This window comes from Alexandromys fortis, unplaced genomic scaffold (assembly GCF_014885135.2).
Source record: "Alexandromys fortis isolate MF-2015 unplaced genomic scaffold, M_Fortis_MF-2015_v1.1 scaffold_69, whole genome shotgun sequence".
NCBI classification, from domain to species: domain Eukaryota; kingdom Metazoa; phylum Chordata; class Mammalia; order Rodentia; family Cricetidae; genus Alexandromys; species Alexandromys fortis.
Window position 1 is genome coordinate 133,453 of NW_026067951.1, and position 25,659 is coordinate 159,111.

At 38.2% G+C, this 25,659-nt stretch overlaps 1 protein-coding gene across 5 annotated transcripts in view; it reads left to right on the top strand.

The window, feature by feature from the left end:
• Positions 1 to 423: 423 nt before the first annotated feature.
• Mindy3 (MINDY lysine 48 deubiquitinase 3) overlaps positions 424 to 25,659 on the top strand; it is an 82,096-nt gene continuing 56,860 nt past the window's right edge. For 2 of the 5 annotated variants that reach the window (XM_050150549.1, XM_050150551.1), the window contains exons 1-8: positions 424 to 726; positions 9,478 to 9,557; positions 12,878 to 12,938; positions 14,632 to 14,802; positions 17,952 to 18,003; positions 18,885 to 18,999; positions 21,405 to 21,478; positions 22,666 to 22,745. In XM_050150549.1, the coding sequence (XP_050006506.1) occupies positions 633 to 726; positions 9,478 to 9,557; positions 12,878 to 12,938; positions 14,632 to 14,802; positions 17,952 to 18,003; positions 18,885 to 18,999; positions 21,405 to 21,478; positions 22,666 to 22,745 (727 nt within the window). In that variant the 5' untranslated portion in view covers positions 424 to 632. Of the gene's footprint in view, positions 727 to 9,014; positions 9,081 to 9,477; positions 9,558 to 12,877; positions 12,939 to 14,631; positions 14,803 to 17,951; positions 18,004 to 18,884; positions 19,000 to 21,404; positions 21,479 to 22,665; positions 22,746 to 25,659 lie in introns of those variants that run through there. The other 3 variants (XM_050150552.1, XM_050150553.1, XM_050150554.1) reach the window with 3 other exon arrangements.

A 25,659-nucleotide genomic window follows, 5' to 3' on the forward strand; every position in this document is an offset into this window, starting at 1 on the left:
TCTGTAATGTGAGTTACACCTGTAGTTATTTTTAATGCACAAGTGCATTTACAAGTATAACCACGTAATGAGTTGATTGAATTTTACATGGTTTATCAAGGGACAGTGAAAGGCAGCTCCCAACTCAAGGGCACAGCTATCATAATTCTAGTTTCGGGTATTATTCTAGATTTTAAGGACCGGGTGGTAGAGCAAGAGTCCCAAAACCTGCTACAAAAAGTAGGGCAGAGCCCAGGAGAGGAGGGGCTCTCTCAGCCCTCTGGCACGGCAGGACAAAAGCCAAGAACCCAACCACCGCCAATCCTACAGTTCCCAAAGTTGGCCAGAGACTCCCAGTTCTTCAGAGGCTCTCCCCACTTCTGCTTTCGGGGACGACATTCCCCGGTGCTCCGCGGGGGGCGGGGCTAAAGGAAGTCGGAAGTCCGACCACTTCCGGCCCGGAAAAGTCCAGGCTGCGGCTTCGGCCGGCTTGACAGGCGCGGTCTCTGCGGGCGGCGTGTTGCCCTCACCTCGCCCGGCCTCCCGGTCGCGCCCGACCGCCGCTCTTCCACCGTCCCTTTCTCGAGTCTCCCCTTCCCTATGTTCCGGGGTCGGAGTCCGGGAAGCAAAGATCCTCTTGCCCAGTCCCCATCATGTCCGAAGTGACCAAAGAGCTACTGGAGCTGGTGTGGGGCACCAAGAGCAGCCCCGGGCTGTCGGACACCATCTTCTGCCGCTGGACGCAAGGTACCGGGACCGGGCTCGCCGTTCCAGCCGCTCCGCCGGGACGCCCCGCCCGCTCGCTTCCAGTATCCCCGCTCCCCCATCTCGGGTACCTGGCGCTTGGCTCCAGTGCCCTACACTACCAGTCCCGGGCTTGGTCCCGGTCCCCCCGCTTTTGGACACTCGCGTTCTGTTCCAGTAGCCCCGCTTGGTCTCAGTACCTTAGCTCCCAGCCCTTCTGCTACCCTCACTCTTTCTCTGAACTCGGGCTTGGCACCCCAGCTTCTGTCTCTCTAGTGTCCGCACCCTTTCCCTGTGCCGGTCCCTGGCCCCAGTAGCACAGCCTCGGCCCCTCGGCTTCCCGCACCCTTTCCCTGTGTCAAAGCTTGATCCCTGTACCCCTGCTCTGCCCGCATTTGGACTTCGCACTCAGTTCTAGTACCTGGACTTGGTTACAGTTAACCCCGCTCCTGCACCTCAGGTGCCCCGCATTAGGCTCAGCTGCTATCTGTCGGATACCCCGAGCTCCGTACTAGTACCCATGCTCCAATCAGCGGCTCTCAATCTTCCTAATGCGCGCGACCCTTTAGTATACTTCTTCATGATGTGCTAATCCCTAACCATAAAATTATTTCGTTGCTGTTTCATAAGTGCAATTTTGTTACTGTTAGGGTATCTGATGTGCAACCCCCGGGGGGCGGAGACCCACAGGTTTAAAACCGCTTCTCTAAGTGGATTTTAATGGGGAGAACTTGGATAGGAGAGTGTTTACCAAAGAGCCCAAGAGCCTCTCCTCCTCTGAGCTGACTTGCTGCAGGGGCAGAGTGGGGGCCAGGTGGGCTGCAATGTGAGTTGCCTAAAAAGTGCCACCAGTCAGGATCTTTCTATCTCCAGTCTCCAAGTGAGTTTTATGTTATCAGTGTTTGGATTTTTGGGGGTGGTGGTGGTGGTGAAGTGGGGTGAGGTGAGGTAATGATCTAAGTGACTGATGCCAGAAAGCAGTTTTATGTTGTAATTGTGTGGTTAGGTGTGGCGCTGGGATGGAAACACGGTATTGCTCGCTACAAATTGTTTCCGTGGCCTCAAGTATCCCTGGTTTTGAGACAGCATCTGGTATTGTTTGCTGCAATTTAAAAGGATTGTGGATCACAGCACTTCCTCTGCCAATCTAATGGTGTTCACTCAGAGTTACCTACTCTCAGAGGCCATTGTCAGATGTTGCTGTGATGCTCATTTGGAATGATGGGAGGAGGCACAGGGCATTGACTTGCTGCATTAGTAAGGCGGCTTCATTTTTGTGGTCGATAACGGCATCGAATTGACAGCTGCAACCTCAGTCTTCTCAAAATAAGATGCAGGAGTAAGTAGTGTAAAACAAAGTTACATCTAGAGATATTCCATTTAGGAAGTTACCCTAGTCAAGTTATTTTGTGTTGCTTGTTAAAGTAAGCCAATGGAGTAGCACATAGCTCTCCATTTTCATTATTTTGACAGGTTTATTTATTCTTTTGGAAACCTCTTTCACTTAAAGAAGTATACGTCTTGGGTTATTTTTTAACAATATATATATATTTTATATATAAAGATTTTGAACAATATATATATATATAAAGATTTATTTATTTATTTATTTATTTTTTTTTTTTTTTTTTTTTTTTTTTTTTTTTTTTTTTTTTTTTTTTTTTTTTTTTTGAGACAGGGTTTCTTTGTGTAACAGCCCTATCTGCCCTAACTAGTTCTTGTAGACCATTCTGGCCCTGAACTCCCTGGAGTTAAAGGCATGCACCACCACTGCCTGGCTTTGATTTTATTTTTTATTTAAAAATGTATGTGTGTGGATGTTTTGCTTCCATGTATGCACGTGCACCACATGCATGCCTTGTGCCCACAGAGGCCAGAAGAGGGCATTGGATTCCCTGGAATTGAAGTTAGAGATGGTGTGAACCCGCATATGGATGCTGGGAATTGAACCCAGGTCTCTTCACAATCACTCGGTGCTTTTAGACACTGTGCCATCTCTCCAAATTTGTTTACTAAAAGGTTTGAATTTAGTCTTTGTTTTTGAAATAAGGTCTCACCAGGTAGCTTTGTCTGGCCTTGAACAGAATACACTGAGATCCACCTGCCTTAACCTCCTGGGTGCCTTATCTTTCTGGTCCTAACTGACTGGTTTTAGTTTGAAAATTTGTTTTGTTTCGGCCTTCTCCTGCTCATTTGCCTACCTTTTAAAAATGCTTTTTCACCTTCTTTGTTCATTAGCATCTCTTTCTTGTTTTTCTTCCTCTAAACCACACTGGTGTTTCTAGCCTTGCTGCAGTAGCCTGGGCCAGTAGAACAAGGATCAAGCGCCTGCAGTGGTATTAGGTCAAGGGACAGAGAGTCCTGGAAGCACTTGGAGCCTTTGGGAGCCAGTTGTGCAGGCATCTGAAGAAAGCATTCCAGACAGAGGGCACCACCCTTGTTAAAATCTCAGTGCCACATGTTCTCAGACTGTTAATTGGGAAACAGGAAGGAGATTAGTATTGCTTGAGGGGGCAGTGCGAAGGGGAGGGGAATATATGCTCTAAAAGTAATATCGTATAAGGCTTTCTAGTCATTATAAGGACATTGGCCCTCATTCTGAACAAAACAGAGGAGTCCCTGGAAGTTTTGGAGCAAGGAGACAGGTTGTTTTTGGGTTGATTTGACAGCTGTGGTTGAGGGCAGACAGTGATTAAGATCAGATGGTCCCTGTAGTCGGAGAGGAGAGGAGGTGCGGATCAGGATAGTAACACTGGAGACAGTAGATCGACCGTGTCCCAGCAGAACCCAGATTGGCATCCTCTCTGTCTGACAGAAGTAGTATTGATCATGGGAACATTTGACGAACTAGGAGTTCAATTTTCAGTGTTGATTTTGTAACACAGTTTTTGGCAGACTCCTTTTCTGGTTCTCAGTGTTCCTCATGGGTAATGTAGGCACAGCTTTCCAGAACAGCACTTATGAAGCACTTGGGGCTGTGTTTTTCCTGACCTCAGTTTAGATCTCAGGAGCTTAGGAACCTCTCTGTCTGTCCCTTTCTCCAAACTTCACTTTGCATTATTGTTCCACCTGAAGGTGTGTTGGAAAAATACATGACGATCTATAGCAGCTTAATGTGGATTTTGTCTTTTTGAGATGGGGCAGGACTATATTTGACTAAAATTCAATTTTTGGGATTTTGAGGAATAAGGGAGTCTTTATTAAATAATATGGAAAATAAGATTTTAACTTATGAAAAGTAAGGAAGTGTTTAAAAATATAAAATATGCCAACAAGATAGCTCAGCAAGGAAAAGTACCTGCCTCCAAGCCTGACTACCTGAGTCTCATCCTCAGAACCTACATGCTTGAAAGAGAGAGTCAACTTCTGCAGGTTGTCCTTTCACAGCTACACACACGCGCGTGCGCACACACACACACACACACTCGTGCACAAAATACACAAAAATAAATAATTCATTTCCAGATCATTTGTGTCAAAGTTTGAGCTTAGGTTTTCCTTTCTGTAGCATAACTAAATTATAATTCACCTAAGAGGCAATTAAAAAAATCATAATTGCAAACACACGAGGTTAATTGCTTAGTACTTTAAGTATATAATGTAATTCATTAATTCAAAGATTTGTATAGTGTACAGTTTTTTTTAAAAAAAAATTTTATTTAACTGTTACTGCAACCCTGCAAGATAGCAGAGGATAAAGTCTTTATTCTGATATCACTAGCTAAGAAAAATAGGCTCCATTCAGATATTTGGCTTAGCCTGGACTGTCTGACCTATAGTAATCTAACAAAGTCTTCACCCTTGGTTTTGCATTGGTTACTAAGACTTTAGAGACCTTGCTTGTCCAGTTGGTTGGAGGGACGCATGTGTGTACAGACTTGAGAATAAAAGCCTGGAAATTTGCAAGGTTCATGACTCACATTTAAATTAGGTGCTATATATCATGAAACTGAGTATGTCTTCACTGTGAAATATTTTAAACTGTATATATCAAATCAGTTATTAGATGAGTAATCTTAGGTTTAATCACAAAAATATCTTTTTTGGTGAGCAAAATTGTTTTAAATCTAGGAAATAATTAGAATGAAAACACTGAACAATAAGAGTAGCTGTATATTAGCAAACTCATATTCAAGGAGAGAAGTAAAAAAATCTCACTGTGGTGTGATTGTAATTATAAGCACCACCCATGAGTTTTGATAACTGTATTATATTGATAGGATTTTTAATAATGTTTTTACTTCCTTTGCTTCCTTTTGAATATTGTGGCTAGAATCCATTCCTAATTATTTATTACATGAACTGAAAGATTGGTAGAACCTCATTGCTTCTCTGCACTTCCATGCAGTACCAGAGCTCCCTCCTTATTCTCCTTAGACAAACTCGAAGGTCTTTACCAAGACTGACAAAGCCTGACCCTGCTTAGTAGAAGAGAAGGTATGGCGGCTGGTGGATCTGGATGGGATGGCCACCAGCTCTTGGCTCAGACTCTTGGCTTAGTTTGAACCTCAAATTTGGTGGTCTTAATGTGATAACCAGCATTCTTAGTTGCCACTTTCCTTATTAAGTTTTTCCCATCCATCTTAACTACTTCCAGGTCTTCATTTATTGTTATCAGGATCTCCGGTGTGTTGTGTGTGCTGGATAAACCTGGCATCAGCACAGTCATTATATCTTAAGTGAGTGAGTCCTTACTGCCTCTGCTCTTTATCCTTGTCTGCTATCCTTGTGCTCTTCAGTGTTGATCCAGAGGGTTCCACAGTTCTCACCTTTTTTCATTCCCTTGACTCCAGTCAGTGGCTACCTCCACTTTTTTTTTTTTTTTAAATATTTTAAGCTTTCTACCTCTTAGGTCAGCAGCTTTCATGTTTTCTGAGCCCAGGATCCTGTTATACTCTTAAATTAAGAAACTCAACATGAAAGCATATAACATTAGCAGAACTGTGGCAGGTTATGTCTTGGCAGATTGTAAAAACTATTTTAACTTTAGGTGGGTTCCTTGCACCGGTCTCTAGTACTATAGAAAAAGTTTGTGGGGCAAGATGCACATTTGAGAAACTCTGTCTGGTTGGTAGTCACTGTTGCTGTGATACACTTTCTCAGCTCTTTTCTAAGACCAGTAGGTCTTGAATTTTTCTTTTCCATATCAGTTATTGAATCAACCCCCATTTTTGTTGGTTTGGTTTGACACAGGGTTTCACTATGTAGCCCTGGCTTTCTGGAACTCACTAAGCAGACTCTGAGCTCAAACTCAGAGTTCACCTGCCTCTGCCTGCCGAGTGCTGGGATTAAAACCATGTGCCATTTTTTAGTTCATGCCCTTCATTCTTCTGGCTAATATCAAGTGTCTAAATAATTCTTCATGCTACTGCCATTTTACTTTCTGTGAAACTTGTGCAACAAATAGTTTGCTTTTGCTGTTTCTCCTGTCATTTAAAGTCCTGTGCGCTTGCTAACTCCGAGTTTTCTTGTGTAGTGCTCCAGTGGATTGCTTGATCTAGCGTTTGTCATGGCTGACTACTCTTGGATTTAATTGTTCTTTTCTAGAACCTCAGCTACTATATTTCTGTCTGGCCTGTTTTTCTAAGCTGTTATCCTGCGTTGCTGAGACAGCCTCTCCCCATTTTTCTACTCTTCTCAGCTGTGTTATCTGTGTAGTGCATGTTGGCCTTCGCTGTAACTGACTGTTTCAGATGACTGCACTTGCTATCTATAGTCCCAAATCTTGCTCTGAGGTCCAGTATCTCCCACTTCTAGATGGTAGTAATGACTGCTTTACATGTTTGAAACTAAACTGTTTTACATCTTTACAAACACCCCTTGTCTTCCCTCTCAGAAATCCAGCAAGCATTAATAAGCAGTGATTATATAGCACATGGTGAAAAACAGCCATCGATTAAAGATATGATACCTATATAACAAATTAACATAAATGTAGATTATGATAAATGCTGGTTCTGCTCAGGGATGGGAATACTTAGACATATTTGCCAGGAAGTCTGTAAGGAGTTAACATCTAAATTGAATCCTGAAAGCTATGAAGAGCAGAAGTTTTTCATCTGGAGAAAAGAGCAAGCAGTTATAATAAGGACTTCGTAGCTAAAGCAAAGTAAAAGTAAAACGGAGGTCCATTGAATTGGGCGATCCCTCCCTTATCTTTAGACCAGAAAAGGGAGTTAAGGTTTTATTCTACTTGCAGTGAGAGGCCGTAGAAAGACTTTTAATCAGACTGTGTCCAAACCTTGTTTCCATTTCTGACATACTCTCCAGGCAACCCCGATGAATAGGAGGGGTTCAGTGGATGAAGAGCTGGGAGGTGTGTTTGGAAACTTTCACCAGTATGCTGGGTGAGGGGGATAGCAGTTCGTACTGAGACAGACTACATATGGGACAGAAATGGACACATCCAAGATAGGTTTTGGAGCCTTGAGCTAAAAGGAAGAAGCCTAAAAAATAAGTCCGTTTCTTCATAAAGGGCTGTGTTTCAGACAGAACAAGCATTATGTACAAAGGCATGGGGTTTGGTAGAGGCAGGAATGTTTGAAGACATGGAGGAATCTCCACAGTGAGGCTGGAGTTCACTGTGCAGGACCACATAAGGACTTTAGATTTTGTATGTCTGGTTTATATGTGGGGTTACATGGCTATAATCAGTAATGGAAATTGAAAGAATAGATGAAATTGTTGGGGTAGATAAAATTCTGCATATTACCGGAGAACATATAGTAAGGAAACTGCATAGTCCCAATCCTTGGGGATCATCAGCATTTAAGAGGCGCTATGGTAACTGAGAATAAACGGTTAAAATGTGCAACAAGAGGGACCAAAATGCAAGAGCCCAAGCGTCTTCAGAGTTTATGCTTATCTAACAGAAAGTCAGATGAGTCTTTAAGAGTATCCTGGAGGAGTCACCAGTGAACGTGGCTGAGAGTAAGCACAGAAAGTGGCTGAGGAGACTGAGTTGAGAAAGGCAGGCTGCTGCTTATGGCTGGCTGGGGTGGGGCTGAGAGGGCAAGAACCAGATCCGGTGGATTTCTTGGTGGAACCGCTTTATTTTTTTAAAACTATGTGAAATACACATGAAATGCTGTTTGGACGAGAGGCCAAAGGAGAGGTTGGTGGGGAAGCTCCTGATCCTCAGCTTTTTTTCTTCTTTTTCTGTAGAAACTTCAGAGGCAACTCTCATTTCTCTGTAACTATATCCATTCTCTGTATCAAGCATGCTCCATTTACATATAGTAATCAAACTTCAATTTCATTTGAGATGCTTCCTAAAAAGAACTCTCTCCGTAAAAGAGTAGCTTTTATTGAGTCAGTTCCATCTCTACTGGGCTTCTTGAAAGAAGTTTTCTGTTTCCATCCTTTAAAAATGAAGAAAGCTGTCTAGTCCACAAGGGCAGAGCTTCCCCAGGCTTGTGCAGCTCTCTGTAGTGCCCCCGTCTCTCCCTTCTGCCTGTTTGCCACTTCTTCTGTCCCTAACCTGCCCCTCAGCTGCATTAAATTTCCCATTGATCTATCAACCTTTTCTGCCCTTACAGCCGTTTTCCATTTAATAGTGATATTTGCTTTGCCTGAATATCATTTGCTTATCCTTGCTCCAAGGCAAACCCCTGCCACAATTGGCCTCCAGTTCATCTGTTAAGATTTGACTCAGGCTGAGTAAGACTTCCCTTCTGCACCCAGGACACCCGTGGTGTCCTTCATTCCTCTGTTACATTAACATAGTCTTTTTTTTTTTTTTACTACCTATTTGCATGCCTCTTCAACTAGATTATCAGCCCCTTTAGGCAAGTGATTGTAGCAGTCTTGCATATAATCTGAACTGCAAGATCTGGTGTTTGTTTATGAGATCTAAACAAACCCAGTGTGTTTGCTGGGTTACAGAATTTAGCCATTAGTCAAATTACCTAGATCCCTAACACACTGAAGTTGAAAGTGAACATTTTAAAATAAGACCACCGAGGCTCAAGACGAAATGGTTTTGTTTTTTTTTGTTTTGTTTTGTTTTGTTGTTGTTGTTGTTGTTGTTGTTGTTGTTGTTGTTTTCCAGAGTTTCTAGTGGGTTCTCCTGACTTCTGCCCCAGGGCCCTCTGCATAACTTTAGTTACTAATAGTCAGTGCTGATTAAGAATATTTAAAATAAGATAGAGCCAGTGTGTGAACACTTAGTATCTATCATGCCATTTACATTTTAAATTACAGAATGTGACCCAAAGATGGAAACAAAGTAGCCCACTGCTCCCTTACAGTGTTCTCGTGCAATTATTTTTAGTGAAAAAAGATAACAACAAAAATACTATCTGGAAAAGAATGTTTGGATTTCTAGTCTTCCTTCAAGCAAAATAAATTATCTAAAAGTAAGATTTAAGGGTTGGAGGTGTAACTTAGTGCTGAGTATGTGTTTGGCATATATGAGTTAATTTCAATCATCGGACCAAGAAATAAGTAGAAGTAAATTTAATGCCCTTCCATTCAAGTCCACTTTGCCTTTGTAGAGTGGTCCTTGTGTGTGTGTGGGGGGGGGGATGGGGAAGGGGAGATGAAGATTTTATAAATATTTTGGAGGAGAGGTAGTAGTTGCATACCATTTTCCAAAGAGTCCTCTTGGTCTCTTAAAAGAAGAGTCATTCTCTCCAATAACTGTAGATATTTTACTATTGTAAAAACATGATCTCAAAGCAAAGTACATGAAAAATTCTTTAATAGATGCTGTTGGAATTATTTTTAATCCTTGCTACTTGCTTTCATTTTTAGGGTTTGTGTTTAGTGAATCAGAGGGATCTGCATTAGAACAGTTTGAAGGTGGCCCCTGTGCTGTTATTGCACCTGTTCAGGTAACATAGACTACTTTACCAACTCCTTAGATAAGGGACATGCTCAAAAGTTTAGCATTTGCGTTTGTTTTCTGATGTCTGCGCTCTGTAGAACAGCCAGATATGGCCGTCTAACAACTCTTACACATGGAGTTGTAATATCCAAGATAAAAGTGAATTCAGAGCATGAATGAGGAAAATAAGAGGTATACCCTAACTTTCAGAAGATTAGGAATTACAGGTGGAGGCCCATTTTGTAATAATATTAAGTCTTAATGTTTTTGAATTTCAGAACTGACTAGTGCTGTAAACTGTTGAACTGGTGGAATCAGCAGCTCTGGTTTATTGTTAGGCGTATGACATCAGTGTCACTTCAGAGCTGTTTGTATTGCTATTCATACTTTAGAATTACAATGTTTGTTTAATGAGAAAAGACACAAATTGCCCACTGGACATGAAGGAGACTTTTCTAAACTCTTGGTTACATAATACATTCGTCTCCAACTTTATCCTCCTTATGCTAACATCACGCAATTAAAAACGTTTCTCTAAAAGAAAAGCCATCTCAGGAAAGGAAAGATGGTTTACAACAGTGGTCGCTTTTCTCAACGACCCAGGCCCACGCATGGTACGCATGCAAAACTGCAGGCGAAACTTTCATACATAGCTATCAAAATTTTAAGATAAAAAATAGTCTCTTCTGAATTATTCCAACGTACATTTTAATAGACCATCTTGTTTTTATTTCTTCAAAGAATAACGCTTTTTTCACGTTTGTAAAATTATTAAGAAAAATTTGAGTGTCTGAATCTTGCTTTGGAATTAAGTATATAGAATTGAAATTTAAGTATAACAATAACATTTATATATCCTGTGTGATTGCATATATTATTTATATAATAATATATAATATACTGCTACTAACTATTATTATATCCATTTTCTGAGTAGTTGAGGCAAATTTCAGGTAACAGTAGGAATCGTGTCTGAACTTGAAGATCTTATGCCCTTCATGTGGGTTATATTTGGAAATAGTCTCTATGGTCGGTAATAGTACTATAAGATTGAAGGTCTGTGGATGTAGTTAAGCAGAAGATTATAAGCATTTAAAATGCAGTGTGTATAAGAATAAACAAGGGCTAACTTTAACATGAAAATCCTGACTGCCTTGTTCCAGACCTTTTAGGCAATGGGTTAGTTTGAGAAACATGCCAGTACAGTTAAGTGTTTCAGCTTAAACATCAAAATTAAGTCATTAAGAGTAATGAGAGAACTGAGTAAGTCAAAATATTAACAATAACCTTTTTGAATATTTATAACATGATACTTCTAGAAAATACACATAGAAATAGTATTAAACAGATAATTTATTAAATAAGAATTTACTAAAACATTATCTCTTAATAAAGATGTAATAATAGGTGATGAAATAAAATAAAATTCCACAAATACCACCAATATGACAATTTGAGGAACTAATAGATTGTCTCTTACCATATGCCAAATATATCCTTGAACCATAAGAAACCAAAATATTAATGTACTAATACTCTAAGAAAAAAGGATTATTTTAAACTCAGAAAAAAATAATTTCAGCAAACATTATTAGCAAGGATGTTGTCCGTCTTACATGGGGAATTAGTACAATTGGGAAGAAAAACCCTCTATCCCCAGTGGTAACATGGCACCTGGAGTGGTTGGTAACAGGTAGAGTGATGCCAGATAGTAAAAGAATAAAGACGGTTGCTGAGGGTGGGCCAGCTAAAATAAAACTAGAGCCTGATTCTAATTCTTTTTATTTTTTAAAAAAATCTTCAGATATAAAATTGTCAAGCCATATGTGGGTGGGTTGTATTGGCACTCTCAAATATTGCTGTCTAGTACAGGTTTAACTAAGATTTTGTGAGGGTGTTTAGACTACAGCTAGAGACATGATAATGTAGAGTCTTTAAAAATAACCCTTCATGTGAAAAAAATTTTCTTCATAAAATTTAAATGAGGAAATAACAGGTAAATATTGGGAACTTTATAGAAGTAGTGATTATGGCTTTTCCTTTCTGTGAAGCACAGAAATTGCACATCTTAATATAAGCATTATAATTCCTTCTTACAAAACCAGTTATGAGGAAAGAATGAAGGAAATATTATATACCAGCACAATAGTATTAGTGGTGCGATAAATGTCTTTGTTTTACCTTCAAGGTTTGTACTGTAGATAATTACACAAGGTAGTTAATTTCTGTTGATTTTGATGATAGTATATACTTGATGATAGTGTATGATGATGATTTACTTTATTTCTATGTAGACACAGTAGAACTTTACTGTGGGGGGTGGTAAAATTCTTTGAATTGATGACTTGTCAAGTGCCATACATTTTCTCATATAACCCTTACTGAAATCTTTCCAAGTTTGTCCTAGCACTTTTGATGAATAGGGTAGTTAATCAAGACTTTAAGCATAGGTCCTTCTTACTAAAAGCGGTCTTCATCCTGCTTTTTCATAGCATATGAAGAGTCATATAATACCCCTGTTTCTTAGACTTGCTCTGTACAGATTCATATTCAACAGATGGATCCCAAGAACCTGTATTTAAACAAGTCAACTGCACTATACCTTCAGGAAGCACTGTCCTGTGTCCCATAGCTTTCTATGACATAGCCAATAAAACATTAGGGATCAACTTGTTTTTCTATCAAATCATATAACTTGATGGCTCAAATCATAAAGCTGAGTTCTTGTAAGAAGTGATTACTTTAATAGTTGGATTATCCCTCCTCTCCCCACACTCTGTCTTTCTTTTGTTCCATAGTCCTGGGCATCTGAGTCATAATCTCACCCTGGTACGCAAGTGCTATACTACTGAACCTCATCTCCAGTGTCTTTGTATTTTAGCTTGAGACAGGGTCTTGCTAGTTTCCCAAGATAGCCAGTAGTAGTATTCCTTGTATAACTGATCAGAGCTAACAGTAAAGAATCTTTGTTGTATTTAGATGTCTCCTACCCCAGAAATCCAAGAGAAATGTAGACATATTCCTGTAAACCTTCACTATTTGTACAGAGCACTAACATGCTGTAATTTCTAGTTACCTACTTAATATGTTAATTAATTCTCTACTTATTAGAAAATATGTATCTGAGGGGGGTAATCTGTGACTCTGGGATAAAGTATATTCAAAGTAAATTACTAAATACTCTGTCTTGAATAAGGGGGGAAACTATGTAAAGTTTTAATAAAACCAAACAGAAAGGTGCTATTAATTTTTTCCATTTCTAAAAGTAAAAGAGCTGCATGAGATGTGACTAAATTCAATTCTAACCATTGCTTTAATTGTGTAAAGGCATTTCTTTTGAAGAAGCTTCTGTTTTCCTCTGAGAAGTCGTCCTGGCGGGATTGCTCAGGTATGATAGCTGCCTTTCAAGTTTCTCCTTCATCTTCTCTTTTAAACCTGGTCTGTGCAACATTTATTGTTAGTAATTGAATAAAAAAAAGTTTGTTTTCAGTAGGAAACAATTGGTGGGATAGTATTTCTTGAATGTTTCAGGAAGTTTCATAAACAGTGACTTTGTTTTAAAGTATGCATTTTCAGATTTTTAATAAAGGAAGACAGGATATTATAAGTAAGGAAAACACTTGACCTCTTGCTAAAATGGGTGTTTCTCTTAACTTTTAGAAGATGATATACCCATAAAGAATACCCATATGTTCTGGTGTTTGTTTGATGGGGTCTTGCTATTTAACAAGGCTAGCTGGAGGAACATGCTGTGTAGACCAGCTGTCTTCAGACTCAAGTGTCTTCTACTTTAACTACTTATTGCTAGGATTGCATTCTTGCTCCATGCCTGTTTGTTGTTATTGGTCTCCCTCCCTGTCTCTCCTATTTTCTTTTTTTGACGTATTGAGCTTTGATGGGGAGCTCAGCATGCTCTTTTAACTCCTATGTCTTTTATTATAATGGGAACACTGGAATAATTATATTGCAATGAAGCTGTCAGAGTGTCTGCAGCTTGAGTTAGACAGATACAGGACACTACCTGATAACACACGGTTTCATTCCACTTAGCAATTTACAAAGATCTTTCCTCAGTTACAGAATTATTTCTTGTGAGCCTCATAATCACTTCTAGGAGGCAGGCTATTACAGTGCCAATATTGTATATAAGAGCATAATAGCTTCCAGTCTAACCCATGACCATAGAACCTTCTCATTTTGAACTGAGATTTAAAGATGTCCTGGTTGTATATATTTAGTGTTAATATGAAATGTATAAGATCCAAGTCAGTTATCAACATGACTTTTAATTGCAGAAAATATTTCTTCCTTAAAAATACAGTCACTTTGACAAATTTGGAAATCGTTTCCATGTGATGCAAAGTGCATGGAACTGTTACTGACCGTAAAGATCTTTCCATTAGGAAAGACAGAAGCCTCTTTTATCATCAAAAGTGATACAGTATTTGTTATACAGCCTTCTTTTTGAAGTTTGAAATGATAGTGGATCTAAGAAGGGGCACCACTAGAGAGAGGGAGGGGCTGCCCAGGTTCTGGAAGAAATGGCCTTGCTTGTGACCCACAAAACACCAGTGCTGAGCTTACTGTGGAATTGTGTAGTGGCTTCTGATTTATTCAGCATAACAGTGGTTGCTTCTGCTATCGTAATGGATTGTGGGTTTTGTGTGCTGATGGTGTCTTATCACCTAGCTCTTATTCCTGTAAATTGATCAGACATTAGAATTCAGAAGATGAGGAGAAGGAAGGTCTCCAGGAGCTCTCTTCCTCCTTATGCTTGATTCTGCAGTAAAGGGCACCTGACACTCAGGTGCTCGACAGAGGGGGTTAGCATACTGTTTCTCATAATGTTATATCCTGCATTCTTCTGTATTCTTCTAACTGACGCTAGTATTCAAAGTGATAATATTTTCATCTTTAGGCACGTTGTTTTCTAATTTACAGTCTTTGGGTTATACATGGATTTTCCTCATTCTTATGAAACACTTGACTTTTATTATTAAGCCAAGGCATTCTTACTATTTTTCATGACTGGATTTTCTTTTCAGACAAACCATTATAACATATACTTTGGTTATTTTTAGAGGAAGAGCAGAAGGAGCTCCTTTGTCATACCTTGTGTGATATTTTAGAACGTGCTTGTGACAGCTCTGGATCATACTGCTTGGTTTCATGGTTAAGAGGAAGGACAACTGAGGAAACGGCTAGTATTGCTGGGAGTCCTGCACAGTCTAGTTGCCAAGTGGAACATTCTTGTAAGATACATTTTTATTTCATGAAGTTATTTCTTGTCCTTTTATTTTTAATAAAACTTTTGAAAATTTTTAAGAGAAAATATTGTTTTTATAACTCTTTTTCTATCCTTAGTTTAACTAGTAATCTTTAATATTTTGTTTCCTTTTCCATTATTTTAATTACTATAAGACAATGAATTTTTGCAAAAAAATTACATTTATCTTTTAATCATTTTAAAGATAATTCTAGTTAACTTCTACTTGATGAAATCTCTTTTGAACATTAGAACTTTGATTTTAAAAATCTAATGAATATACATCTGTATGCCATAGATTCAGGTGTGCATCATATTTAGATGAGAAGGATTTTTTATGCCATTAAATGCTTAGATATCCCTAGTTTTCTAGAACAAAGATGTGGACTTTTTCTTGTTACTTTCTTATGCTGTTACTTTGCTCCTGAACTTTTTGAACATTGTTATATATCTGGACCAAGATAATTTTAGTTTTGTTTTATTTATGTCTTAAGCTTTTTATATCTTGACTGTATTTTTCTTTCCTTTAAATAATCTAAATAATAATAAATAATCTTGTTCATAAAATTTATGGTGCATACTTTTAGTCCCAGCACTTGGGAGGCAGAAGGCAGGCAAATCTCTGTGAGTTTGAGGCCAGCCTGGTCTACAGAGCGAGTTCCAGGACAGCTAGGGCTACACCAAGAAAACCCTGTCTTGGAAAAACATAACAACAATAAAAAGAAAGTTAGACACTTGAACATTCTTAAAGTGTCTTAAATAGTACCAAAATGAACTAGTAAATTAGAGTCTTCTGTTGGTAGGAAAAATAGATACAAATTGTTTTTGTTTTTTTTTAATTTGCTTTGGAGGAAGAATCTTTCTAGTAGGTAGCTTTTGATAACTGGTAGTCCCAAATATGTGGACTGAATACGTGATTTATTCTACCTGTACTGCTGTGCACTCACTACTTTCTGTATAAAATGGTTTTTCCTGATGTTAAGAAGTAAGTACTTGATTGTGTGTGATGTGTACCACTTTCCGTATAGAATTTTCTGGGAGGCAGTGTTACTACCTTCCCTGAGCTGAAATGTCCTAGTATTTTCACTATCGTTTTTCCCATACCTCTGCAATTAGAACAGCTTGTGGTTGGCAAATTTTAATAGCACATTTGCAAGGACTCATTTTAAAAGATTGAAACAGTCGTGTAATGTTTCTTTTCAAGCCTTTAAAACATTGCCATTCAAAAATTTATTTTGGAGTTCATTGTAACATTTAAAGACAAATGGAAACTACTCAAAGGGATCACACTAACATCATTTACGACTAATTTTTAAATGTTTTGTAAATTTTTCTGTATGGCAATTAAGCATGTTAATTCCATTTGGGATACTAAATTTTGAGAAAGATTAAACTATTCAAAGATTTTAAGCTCATTTATAGCATTTCACTTGGATTTTAGTGCATACCATGTGATTACTATGAAGGAAGTGGTGCATTTCCATACTAAGGGGTTGGGAAGCTTAGAGTGAAGGGCCTCATTGCACAGTTACCTAAGCAACTAATTTAGTGGGTATGTTATATTGAACCCCCTCCAAAAACATGCTGTAAGAATTTTCTAGATTACTTAATGTTTCATTTTAAAAATAAACACAACAATAAACCATATTTAAAGTATACTTTTAATTTCATATAGATTTAAAACATTTTATTAGCTGAAAATTTGAGAATTTATCTTAGATACTGACAGTTGAACTGAACTTACGTTGAAATATTAGTTCCATATAGCAATCTGTTTACCTGGTTTTCTTTATTCCCAGCCGTGTTCCTGCTCCTGTGTCTCAGTTTCATCATTTCTGCCTGCTAAGCTTTAATTTTTTTGCCTGCCTCTTTAAAGTACTCTCTTTATTATGTCCATTTCCAGGGTGGCATAAGCAGGCATTATAAAACAGTATAATTTGGAAGAGGTTAAATATAATTATTTCATCCTCATAATTTAAAAGTGAGGTTTTCCCCCTCTCATTGTGTATAAGCATTAATTCCATTGGCTTTTGTGGTGTGTATATTTTTTGCTTTTTAGTAATGCACACTTGTTTATAGTAGTATATTTTTAGGTTCAATTTCAGTTTGTTTCCCACATAAACCAAAAGATAAATTAATCCATTTGGACTTCTAAAGATTTTAGAAAGTCATTTGAAACGTTAAAAAGTTAAAATTAGGCTATATAAGGCTAGTAAAATGTGCAATTTTAAATTGTAAATAAAAATTTTAATTCTGATTTCATAATCAGTTTCCTTAAACAGTAGTCAAAATTTATGTGTGAGTCATATACTATTTGCTTCATAAAATTGCTCATTGCAAGAAAGTAGGCGTTTTGATTGGCTTTAAAGACTTTATCTTCTGGAAGCCAAGACTGAGTCTACTTTCCAGAGCTGATTAGAGCTTGGTGCTCTTAGGGTTCCTGTGTGGACCTGAGCTCCCTCCTTTCCAGCCAGAGATGACGAGGCCGTGAAGTCAGGCCTGTGCTCACGAGAGTGTCCAGCACTAGTGAAGCCTTAGTAAAGTTATCTTTGGTTTAAAGAGTTTCTTTGATTTTTTTTTATAAATTTAAAATTTGTATTTTATTAATATAATCTTAACAGTTATTGAAAACTTGTCAATGATTGCATGGATAAATGAGGAAACAAACTTAAATCTGTTCTTGAACCTGCAGTTTCAGTGCTATGCCTTTTATTCACATTTGTTTAATAAGTGAGCAGTAAGCCGAAGAATTTTATAGTGTAAAAGGTCAGCGCAGATGGTTACTTCTGTTGTGAACTGCGGGATTATTTGAGTTCAGGACGCAGGACAGCGTGTGGCCGACAGACAGTAGTTCCTGTTTTGCATGTTCTATTAACTGTAACTGAATTGTACAGAGAAGTTCATTACTTAGTAACCCCTCTACATTCTCAGTACATATCTAGTTTAGTTATAACCATAGTAACTAAGATGATGAACTATAAATTCATGTTACTATAAAGTTCAGAGTCAACTGAGAATTGGAGGGGAATAAGAAGTAGGGACTGTTCTGATTGCTTGAAGTATTTACAGCCTGCTGTGTGTATCTTGTGTCATTATTTGCCGTGTGTAGTGCTGAAAAGTGTCTTTTATGTATAGCTGCCTTGGCTGTCGAAGAGCTTGGCTTTGAGCGATTTCATGCATTAATTCAGTAAGTAACATTGAAACATTTAAAATACTTCCCTTGTTGACACATTGCCATTCTAAGTCTGTTCATGCTGTGGAAAGGTCCTTGGACTTACATAGTACTTCTCTGCCTAAACATGAGCTTAAAATACCTTGTTTGAGCATTAATTTGCTTTCAAATTTAAAAAAAAATTATACACGTATGTAATTCTAAGTCCTAAAGTAACTATTGAAGTATACTTTTAAAACACTAAATTAAATGCCTCTTCATCATTATCAGTGAAAAAATCATTTTAAATTGTTTTTCTGTTCCGAATGAATGTAAAGCCATTTTTAGTGAGACAAATACTAGGATTGTTTATCTGCCAAAATATGTTTTCTGTAGTTTTCATTTAAAGTGCCCATATTTCATCAGAACATTTAAAGACTTTATCATAACATCCAAGGAAGACTGCTATGTTGACAGAATTATAGGTGACATTTTGAAATTTAACATTAATTTATTTTAAAAGGAGCCACAAATGTATTTTGTAGTTTTAGCCCTCAGATGTTTGTTGAAGAGCTTTCATGCTTTAAATACGAGTTTTCTTGTTATTGAATACCTCTTTGAAAAGGGCCAGTCTGTTGTCTATATAATTGCGTAGACTTAGGAACTGGTGCCAGGCACTGCACCTAAGAGAGGCAGAGGCTCCCTGCCAGGACTCAGACTGCCTTGGTGGACTGGGTTATAAATGGTAGGAGCTTGTCAGCAGTATGTTTTGCTTTCTTTAGCTAAATTTGTTTTTAGAACTTGAAGATACTTCATAAATATCTTCTGTGGGTATGTTGTAATAAATAAGAATTAAAAAATTTTCTATTTATGAATGGGGTAATCAGGATACTAATATTTAATTCTTTTCCCCCCAGAAAAAAATCATTCAGAACTGTATCAGAATTAAAAGATGCTGTCTTGGACCAGTATTCAATGTGGGGAAACAGATTTGGAGTCTTGCTTTTTCTCTATTCTGTATTATTGACAAAGGTTTGTTTAAGATGATTTTCTGTCTTAGCTTAGTGCTGTTTTCCCTACTGTTAGATGCTGCGTGGCCACTGTTTGTACTTTCATGGTTGAGGAGTTTGCTCTTGCCTCTATTCATTCTTTAACCCTGCTCCCGCTTTCCTCCCCCTGCCCTTCTGGACTGTGAAGGTGATTGTTATTGCTCTGATTATGAAATGTCATGAGTTCGTCTTAGTTTGCTTTTCTTTGATCTTAGCAATATCTAGCGCTTGACCTTTAGCCCTGTAGAAAGTCTCTCTGACCTCTCTTTTCTGGATTTAGTTGTTAATGCTTGTGCTAGGTTTTTTCCAGCTAATGTCTCATATTTTTAAAAAAATTTTCTTGAATAGCTTCTTTTCCTTCTTTCTGTGTTCGCTCCCTCTTTTCTCCCCTTCAAATTTTAGAATTCCACAGGAGTCGTTTCCTGGTCCTGTGTAGTTACCTCTCTTCGCCCACTGCCCTGCAGTTACTCCAGCCTGCACTTCCAGTCCTGTCTTGTTTTTGCAAATGCCAATCTCAAATTGCCGTAGCCTTTCAGTCTCACTTGGAATCTCTCCTGATTATACGTTTTCTGAAATCAGGTTTATTTGTTTTTCTTTTTTCTTCTCATTTTACCAATTTTTTATCATTAACTCTATGATAGGTATGTGACATCCCCCTTTTAAGGTTTTCTGTTTCTTATTACAAAAATGACAATAATTCTATTATGGTTATGTTTGGGGTGTTAGTTTTTATTTATTTATTCCATACAGGAGGTGTTTTGGGAAAATAGAAGATATGACTTAAGTTTGAAAGGACATAGTAAGGACCATTTGGTGGATGTATGAATGCGAGGAGTTTTACATGTGGAAAAGTTGCAATAAAATTTACCAAACTTATTGCAGGAGCAATAAGTCTAAAGAAGCAAAGGATATTGGAGTATATCACAGCTTGGGGATCACGAACATTTCAGTCCTACTGCAGTGTGATCTACCTAGGGACAACTGAAAGGTGATACTCACGCCTTTGTAAAAGAGGTTTCTTGTGAACTACAAAAAGATACTTTAGGTTTCATATCAGAATTGGAACACAGCACAATTTTTAAATAAGAAAATGACAGGAATGTGTGTGTGAGAGAGAGAGAGAGAGAGAGAGAGAGAGAGAGAGAGAGAGAGAGAGAGAGAGAAAAGAAAAAAAAAGACAGAGAAAGAGAGAAGAAAAAACTTGCAAAATGGAACACTAGAGTCAAGGGAGCTAGGAAGATAGTATTGTAGTAGACCTAAAGCAGGATGGTGATAGTAGAGTGGGAGAGAGGGCACAGAGGGTTAGATAAAGAATAAGAGAAGTTGACCAAATATTAAGCTTGTTACTGCATTAAGGAAAGTGAGGTGCCAAAAGTGCTCGGAGGTCAGGTGACTGGGGTAGTGGTAGTGGTGGTGGCTAAGGTGTCGCACTTTCTTGGACTTTCTTGACTGTTCACTCTCACCCAGGGTTTTTGCCTCAAATTCTGATGGTTTCTGTATCCTCGGCTGTTTGAGCCATTCTGCTAGTTGTTCCCTTTGAACACCCTTGAACTGTTGCTCTCTGAAGTGATTCCCCTGCTGCCCACCGTGCATTTCGAGACTTTGTTGTATCCTGCTTTGTTTTGTTGTTCCCTACAATGACATAACTCTGTTTTCCCCTGTGGTATTTAGAGACTGTTGGTTGTCCTTGCATCCTTAGATGTGGCCTATAGTATAACAGTTAGTGGCATTGTTGGGTTTATGGTGCTGTGGATGTCACTTCGTGCTGTTTTGGAGTTGATGAGGTTACAGTCCCTCATTCTTCTGTGCTTCTCCAGCCGCCTGTTTGTAAGACTGAAAAAGTGTCAGGACATTGTTTTTAAGAAGTGAGAAACTTCTCATAATTGATATTTTTTTACTATATATTTGAATTACCAATTTTGGGGAGAAAGTGTGATCATATGAAAACTTTCCATTTTCTCCTTTACCTATTATATCTTTTGTGTATTTAAATCTTTATCTCTATCTAAATTCAAAAGTCAATGACTTTACTAAGTTTTCTAAATGACCTAAAGTAAAATTAGCTTTCTAATTAGGTATATTAGGTTTTAATGTAGTTTAGCCTGAAGTTAAATAAATACTTTTATATTAGTTTCCTCTTCTCTCTTGAAAATTGTTTTCTCTCTCTCTTTAATCAATGTTAGACTTACTACCTGTGAGTCCGTTAGTGTTCTTTATAGAGCCCATGAAAGAAATAGAATCTTTGGGGAGCTACTAGTAACCATATCAAATATACCCCCACTTCAAGTCTAAGTAATTTGAATGGTATTCTATTAACATATAGTCCAAACTGATCATACTTTGTGCTTTAGTTTTAAATTGAAGTTAATGAAATCTTGGTTTCTTTAGGGCATTGAAAACATAAAGAATTCAATTGAAGATGCAAATGAGCCTTTGATAGACCCTGTGTACGGGCATGGCAGGTAAAGGCTGCAGTCTGCTGTCTCTTACTGAACTTCAGGCTTTAGGAGAGGGAGAATTTCTGATAAGCGTGCTGGCAATAGAAGTCTGGACTCGGCTAGCCCTGAGCTGCACACATTGCACTGCTGTAGCCAGGGTTTGCTCTGTGGGGCCAGTGTTGACATCCGGTTTCAAGTTGTTTACACATGTCAAGTATTGTGTCAAGATACTTTAACAAAGCCTCCTTATATCAGTTTATGTATTTTTAAAAAGGTTAAATTTACTCACATTAACTTAGAAATAAGTATTTTCTTACCTATCTGTGCTAGTTTATTTTTGAGATAAAACAACTCTTTTCTAGTTATTTTTAGCTTACTTTACCAAAATCAACAGAACAGTGACAATTAATCTATTCCCACATAAGTCCTTCTTTTTAGATATATCTGCTTTAGTTGTTAGCATTCACCTAAGTTCTATCAAGGACTGCATGTTAAATAATTTGGGATAGTCTCCATCTATTATAAGGTAAAGTTTCTTTGGTTGGGGGAGTGAGAATTGTATGTATAGGATAAATAGGATAAATGTTTTAAATGTAGTTAAGAATTTTGCTGATTTAATAAAGTGGATTTTGGTAGGGTCTTCTCCAAGACTGATGACTTCACTAGTCAAGTCATAAGGTTTCCATCCAAATTGGTTCTCCAGTACCAAGTAGTCAGCCCTAAAATCATCCACATGCAAGGAACATTATATAGACTGAGTAATTTGTATTTATGTAGGAGTGTGTATATGTATTTATTGTAAATATATGTAACAATTCAAAGAAAAGAGGGAATTAATTTGAGAGCAAAGAGATACATGGGAGAGATTGAAGGAAGGAAAGAAAAGGGGAAATGATAAAATTCCAAAAATTATTATATGTAAAAGTAAATGTAAATACTAAGTAAACAGACTAATTTTTATCCATTTAAATATGCCATCTTAAAGTTGCTAGGCATATGTGATTATGGTAGTGGATGCCCTTGTAGTGCAACACTCAGGCCCTCACCAAGGCCAGACGAAGAAAGGGGAAGTTAAGGTTTCCTCTCACTTTGTGCTTTAACATATTGAATGTAAAAAATCATTAAAAACAAAGACCTTTATTGTAGGAGTTACTTGATTTGCAGAACTAGTTTTATGCCTATTTTAACTGATATTTAATTTTTATTGATAGCCAAAGCTTAATTAACCTCCTTCTGACGGGACATGCAGTTTCTAATGTGTGGGATGGTGATAGAGAGTGCTCAGGAATGCGTAAGTATGTTCTTTGCTATGGTCTCAAATGTTAATATTTTAGTGAAATATGGGAAATTGATATTCATCTATTTAATGGCTCTATATTATGTGGATGTTAAGGTAAGTGCTTTCTATTAGAAGAACTCTTTATGATTTCTAAGACACCATAACATTAAAGTGTTGATTTTTGGGAGCAGACAATCTTGGGTACTAAATATGACTGTTCAAGGTTTTGGTTTTCTCTTGGTTGCTACTGGGACTGTGGCGCTAACTTTAGAAATGGCAGTCTACCTCTTAGAAGGTGTACACGTGAGTACTTACTCAGGGACAGTACTGCAGTCCGTGCTGGAAGTCATGGGAACTTATAAAGTGATTAAATTACTTGTGTTGATAGTATCCTGGTTTTCTGTATAACTTTTAGTATATGCATTAGTGTGCTGGGCCGATCTCATTTTCTAAGGCTTTACATCTACTTACCCTTACAACAATATTTCCATTTCTGGTTAAGTAGCTTCTTATATTGTCGTGAACATCAAATGAAGCACAGTAGCAGAGTTGATGCACAATTACAAATTGAATCCCTCTCAGTTTTTTACTGGGCAGTCTGAATTCACTTCTGTAGTTATTTGACTTTTATGGAGTAACTGCAATAAGCCATCGTAGGACATGAAGCTTCATAGTTCCTGTTCATAGGCAAATTTATGTTTGGTGTTTGATAGAATGGTTACCAAACAACAGAGAATATAGTCCATTTGAAAAAATGTTACTGCTTTTCATTTATATGAATGATTCTTAACTTGTAATTTGAATTTTTCCCAAATTTTAGAAATTTGTATAGCGAATTAATAGTAAAAACACAATGTTAAGAAAAATTTGAGTAAAAGTTACAGAACTCTGGAATTTACAGAACACAATACAACCTTCCACTGTGCTGTTTGAAAATGAAGAGCCTGGCTTCCTACACCAGGTGATGTGTACAGCGTAACTCACTCAGTGGGGGAGTTAGAATAAGAGTCCAGCCCTGCTAACTGCATGGATACACAGCCCACAAGTGCTCTGTCGTGTTTGCTCTCTGTTTAAGCATATCCTAAGAACTCACCATTCTGATTTAGATATAAAAGCATATGGTCCTGCTAACTAAAGTGTCATCTCTCCTATGTAATGTTCAGTTTTGTTGATTTCTCACTCCTCCCAAAGGTTTCTGAGGTATCTGCTATCATTTCAGATAACTAGAGAAGGTGGGTTAAGTGTCTCTTCCCACCTGGCCTCTCACTGCTACTTCCTTCTGCTTGCTGTGGCAATAACTGTTAGTCTTGTTCATTATTAAGTTATCCTCATCCAATTTCCTAGGTACATAGGCTGTTGCCATTTTTAGTCTTACCTCAGTTACAGAATTTGTTCATCAAATATATAAGCCTTGGTTCCTGGTCTATTTTGCAAATTCATTCTTTTGTGATTCTTAAAGCCATTCCAGACTGTTGTTTACTATGGATAGTTTAAAGTACAGCTTAAGGGTCAAAACTAAGCTGTGATTAGAAGATGGGGTTATCCTGTAGAAAGAGAGTTGCTCAAGTGTACTTGAATTTTTCCTTCAGTCATTAGGAATGTTGACTTGAACTGAATTCTGTTTTCAGATGTTTAAACATAAGATAAAAATCCATACATTTATTCAGCTTTTGCTTTGGATATTTCTGGCTTAGATAACATGATGGGAAGTATGGAACATAAATAAAATATTTATGCAGTAGTTTTCAAACATTCAAATAAGCCTTTCCCCTTATTTAATTTCCTTTTGTGTGGAAGTAATACATTCTTCAAATGGCTATCTAAATACTTAAATACTAAGAGTTTGTAATATCTTCATGGGCTCAGGAAATACTCAGTTCTCTGTCAAATGCTTATCCACATAGTTTAGGTGAATGAGAACAAATACATTGACAATTTGATGTGTGATGAGACGTGCTGAAATAGAAACATGCTGAGGAAGGAGGACGTTTTTCTCACTACGTTTATGTTGCCGTAAATAGACACTGGAATTTTAATGGGGACAGAGAGCATGAGCAAGAGGGTCTTTGGAGAAATACACATTGTATGTTCAGATAGGGAGATGGACAGACTGAGTAGAGCAGGGTGCACCATTTGGAGACTTTAAAACAATGACAATTCAGACCCCAGCTGAAGACAGTAAAGGGTAGAACTTTTAGGTGTTGGGACATGGATGGACATAGAGTGTAAGACTCCCCCTGGGTGATTCTGCTGTGCAGCCTGGTTTGAGAAATGGTAGGTTTGTGATGAACACTGGTGAAAGGAAAGACTGTGTCAGCATAGGCTTGAGTGAGAACACAGAGGCTACTGAATTGTTGCGGGAGGTCCTTCCGCTCCTCCAACCAATAGCTGCTGAGATACCAGCCCATTGGGGCGTGGTCTCTCTCGCTTTTAAAAAGCGGCTACTTCCCTCCGCTCTCTCTCTTCACTTCCTGCTCCACCGGCAACTAGACTCTCTGGTTGCGCAGAGGGCTGTTGTCTGGGACGGTGATCTGTAAGTTTTTTCCTCTTTAAATAAATACCACCCTATTAATCATAATTCCAACTGATGTGGCATTGTTTGTGACTTACGCCTTCTCCTGGCGCCCAACGTTTGGTGTTAGGACCCCCTCCTTCCCCTGCTCAGCTGCCTGCCGCGAGTTTGGCTTGGCGCGAGCCCTCCCTTCCTCAGCCGTGGCCTGTGCCTTGCGGCCTGTGCCTTGTGCGTGGAGCCAGCAGCTTAATATAAATTATCATGCAGTGGCTTTTCTTGCTGCAGTTCTTTATATTTTCCCTTTAGACACCTCAGATTGACTTCAAGTCCCCACGTACCCTATCGTCTGCCTCCCCACGTGGATTTAAACTCCACAGGCCCGCCATAGTCTCTGCCCGTGTGGTTTGCTCTTTT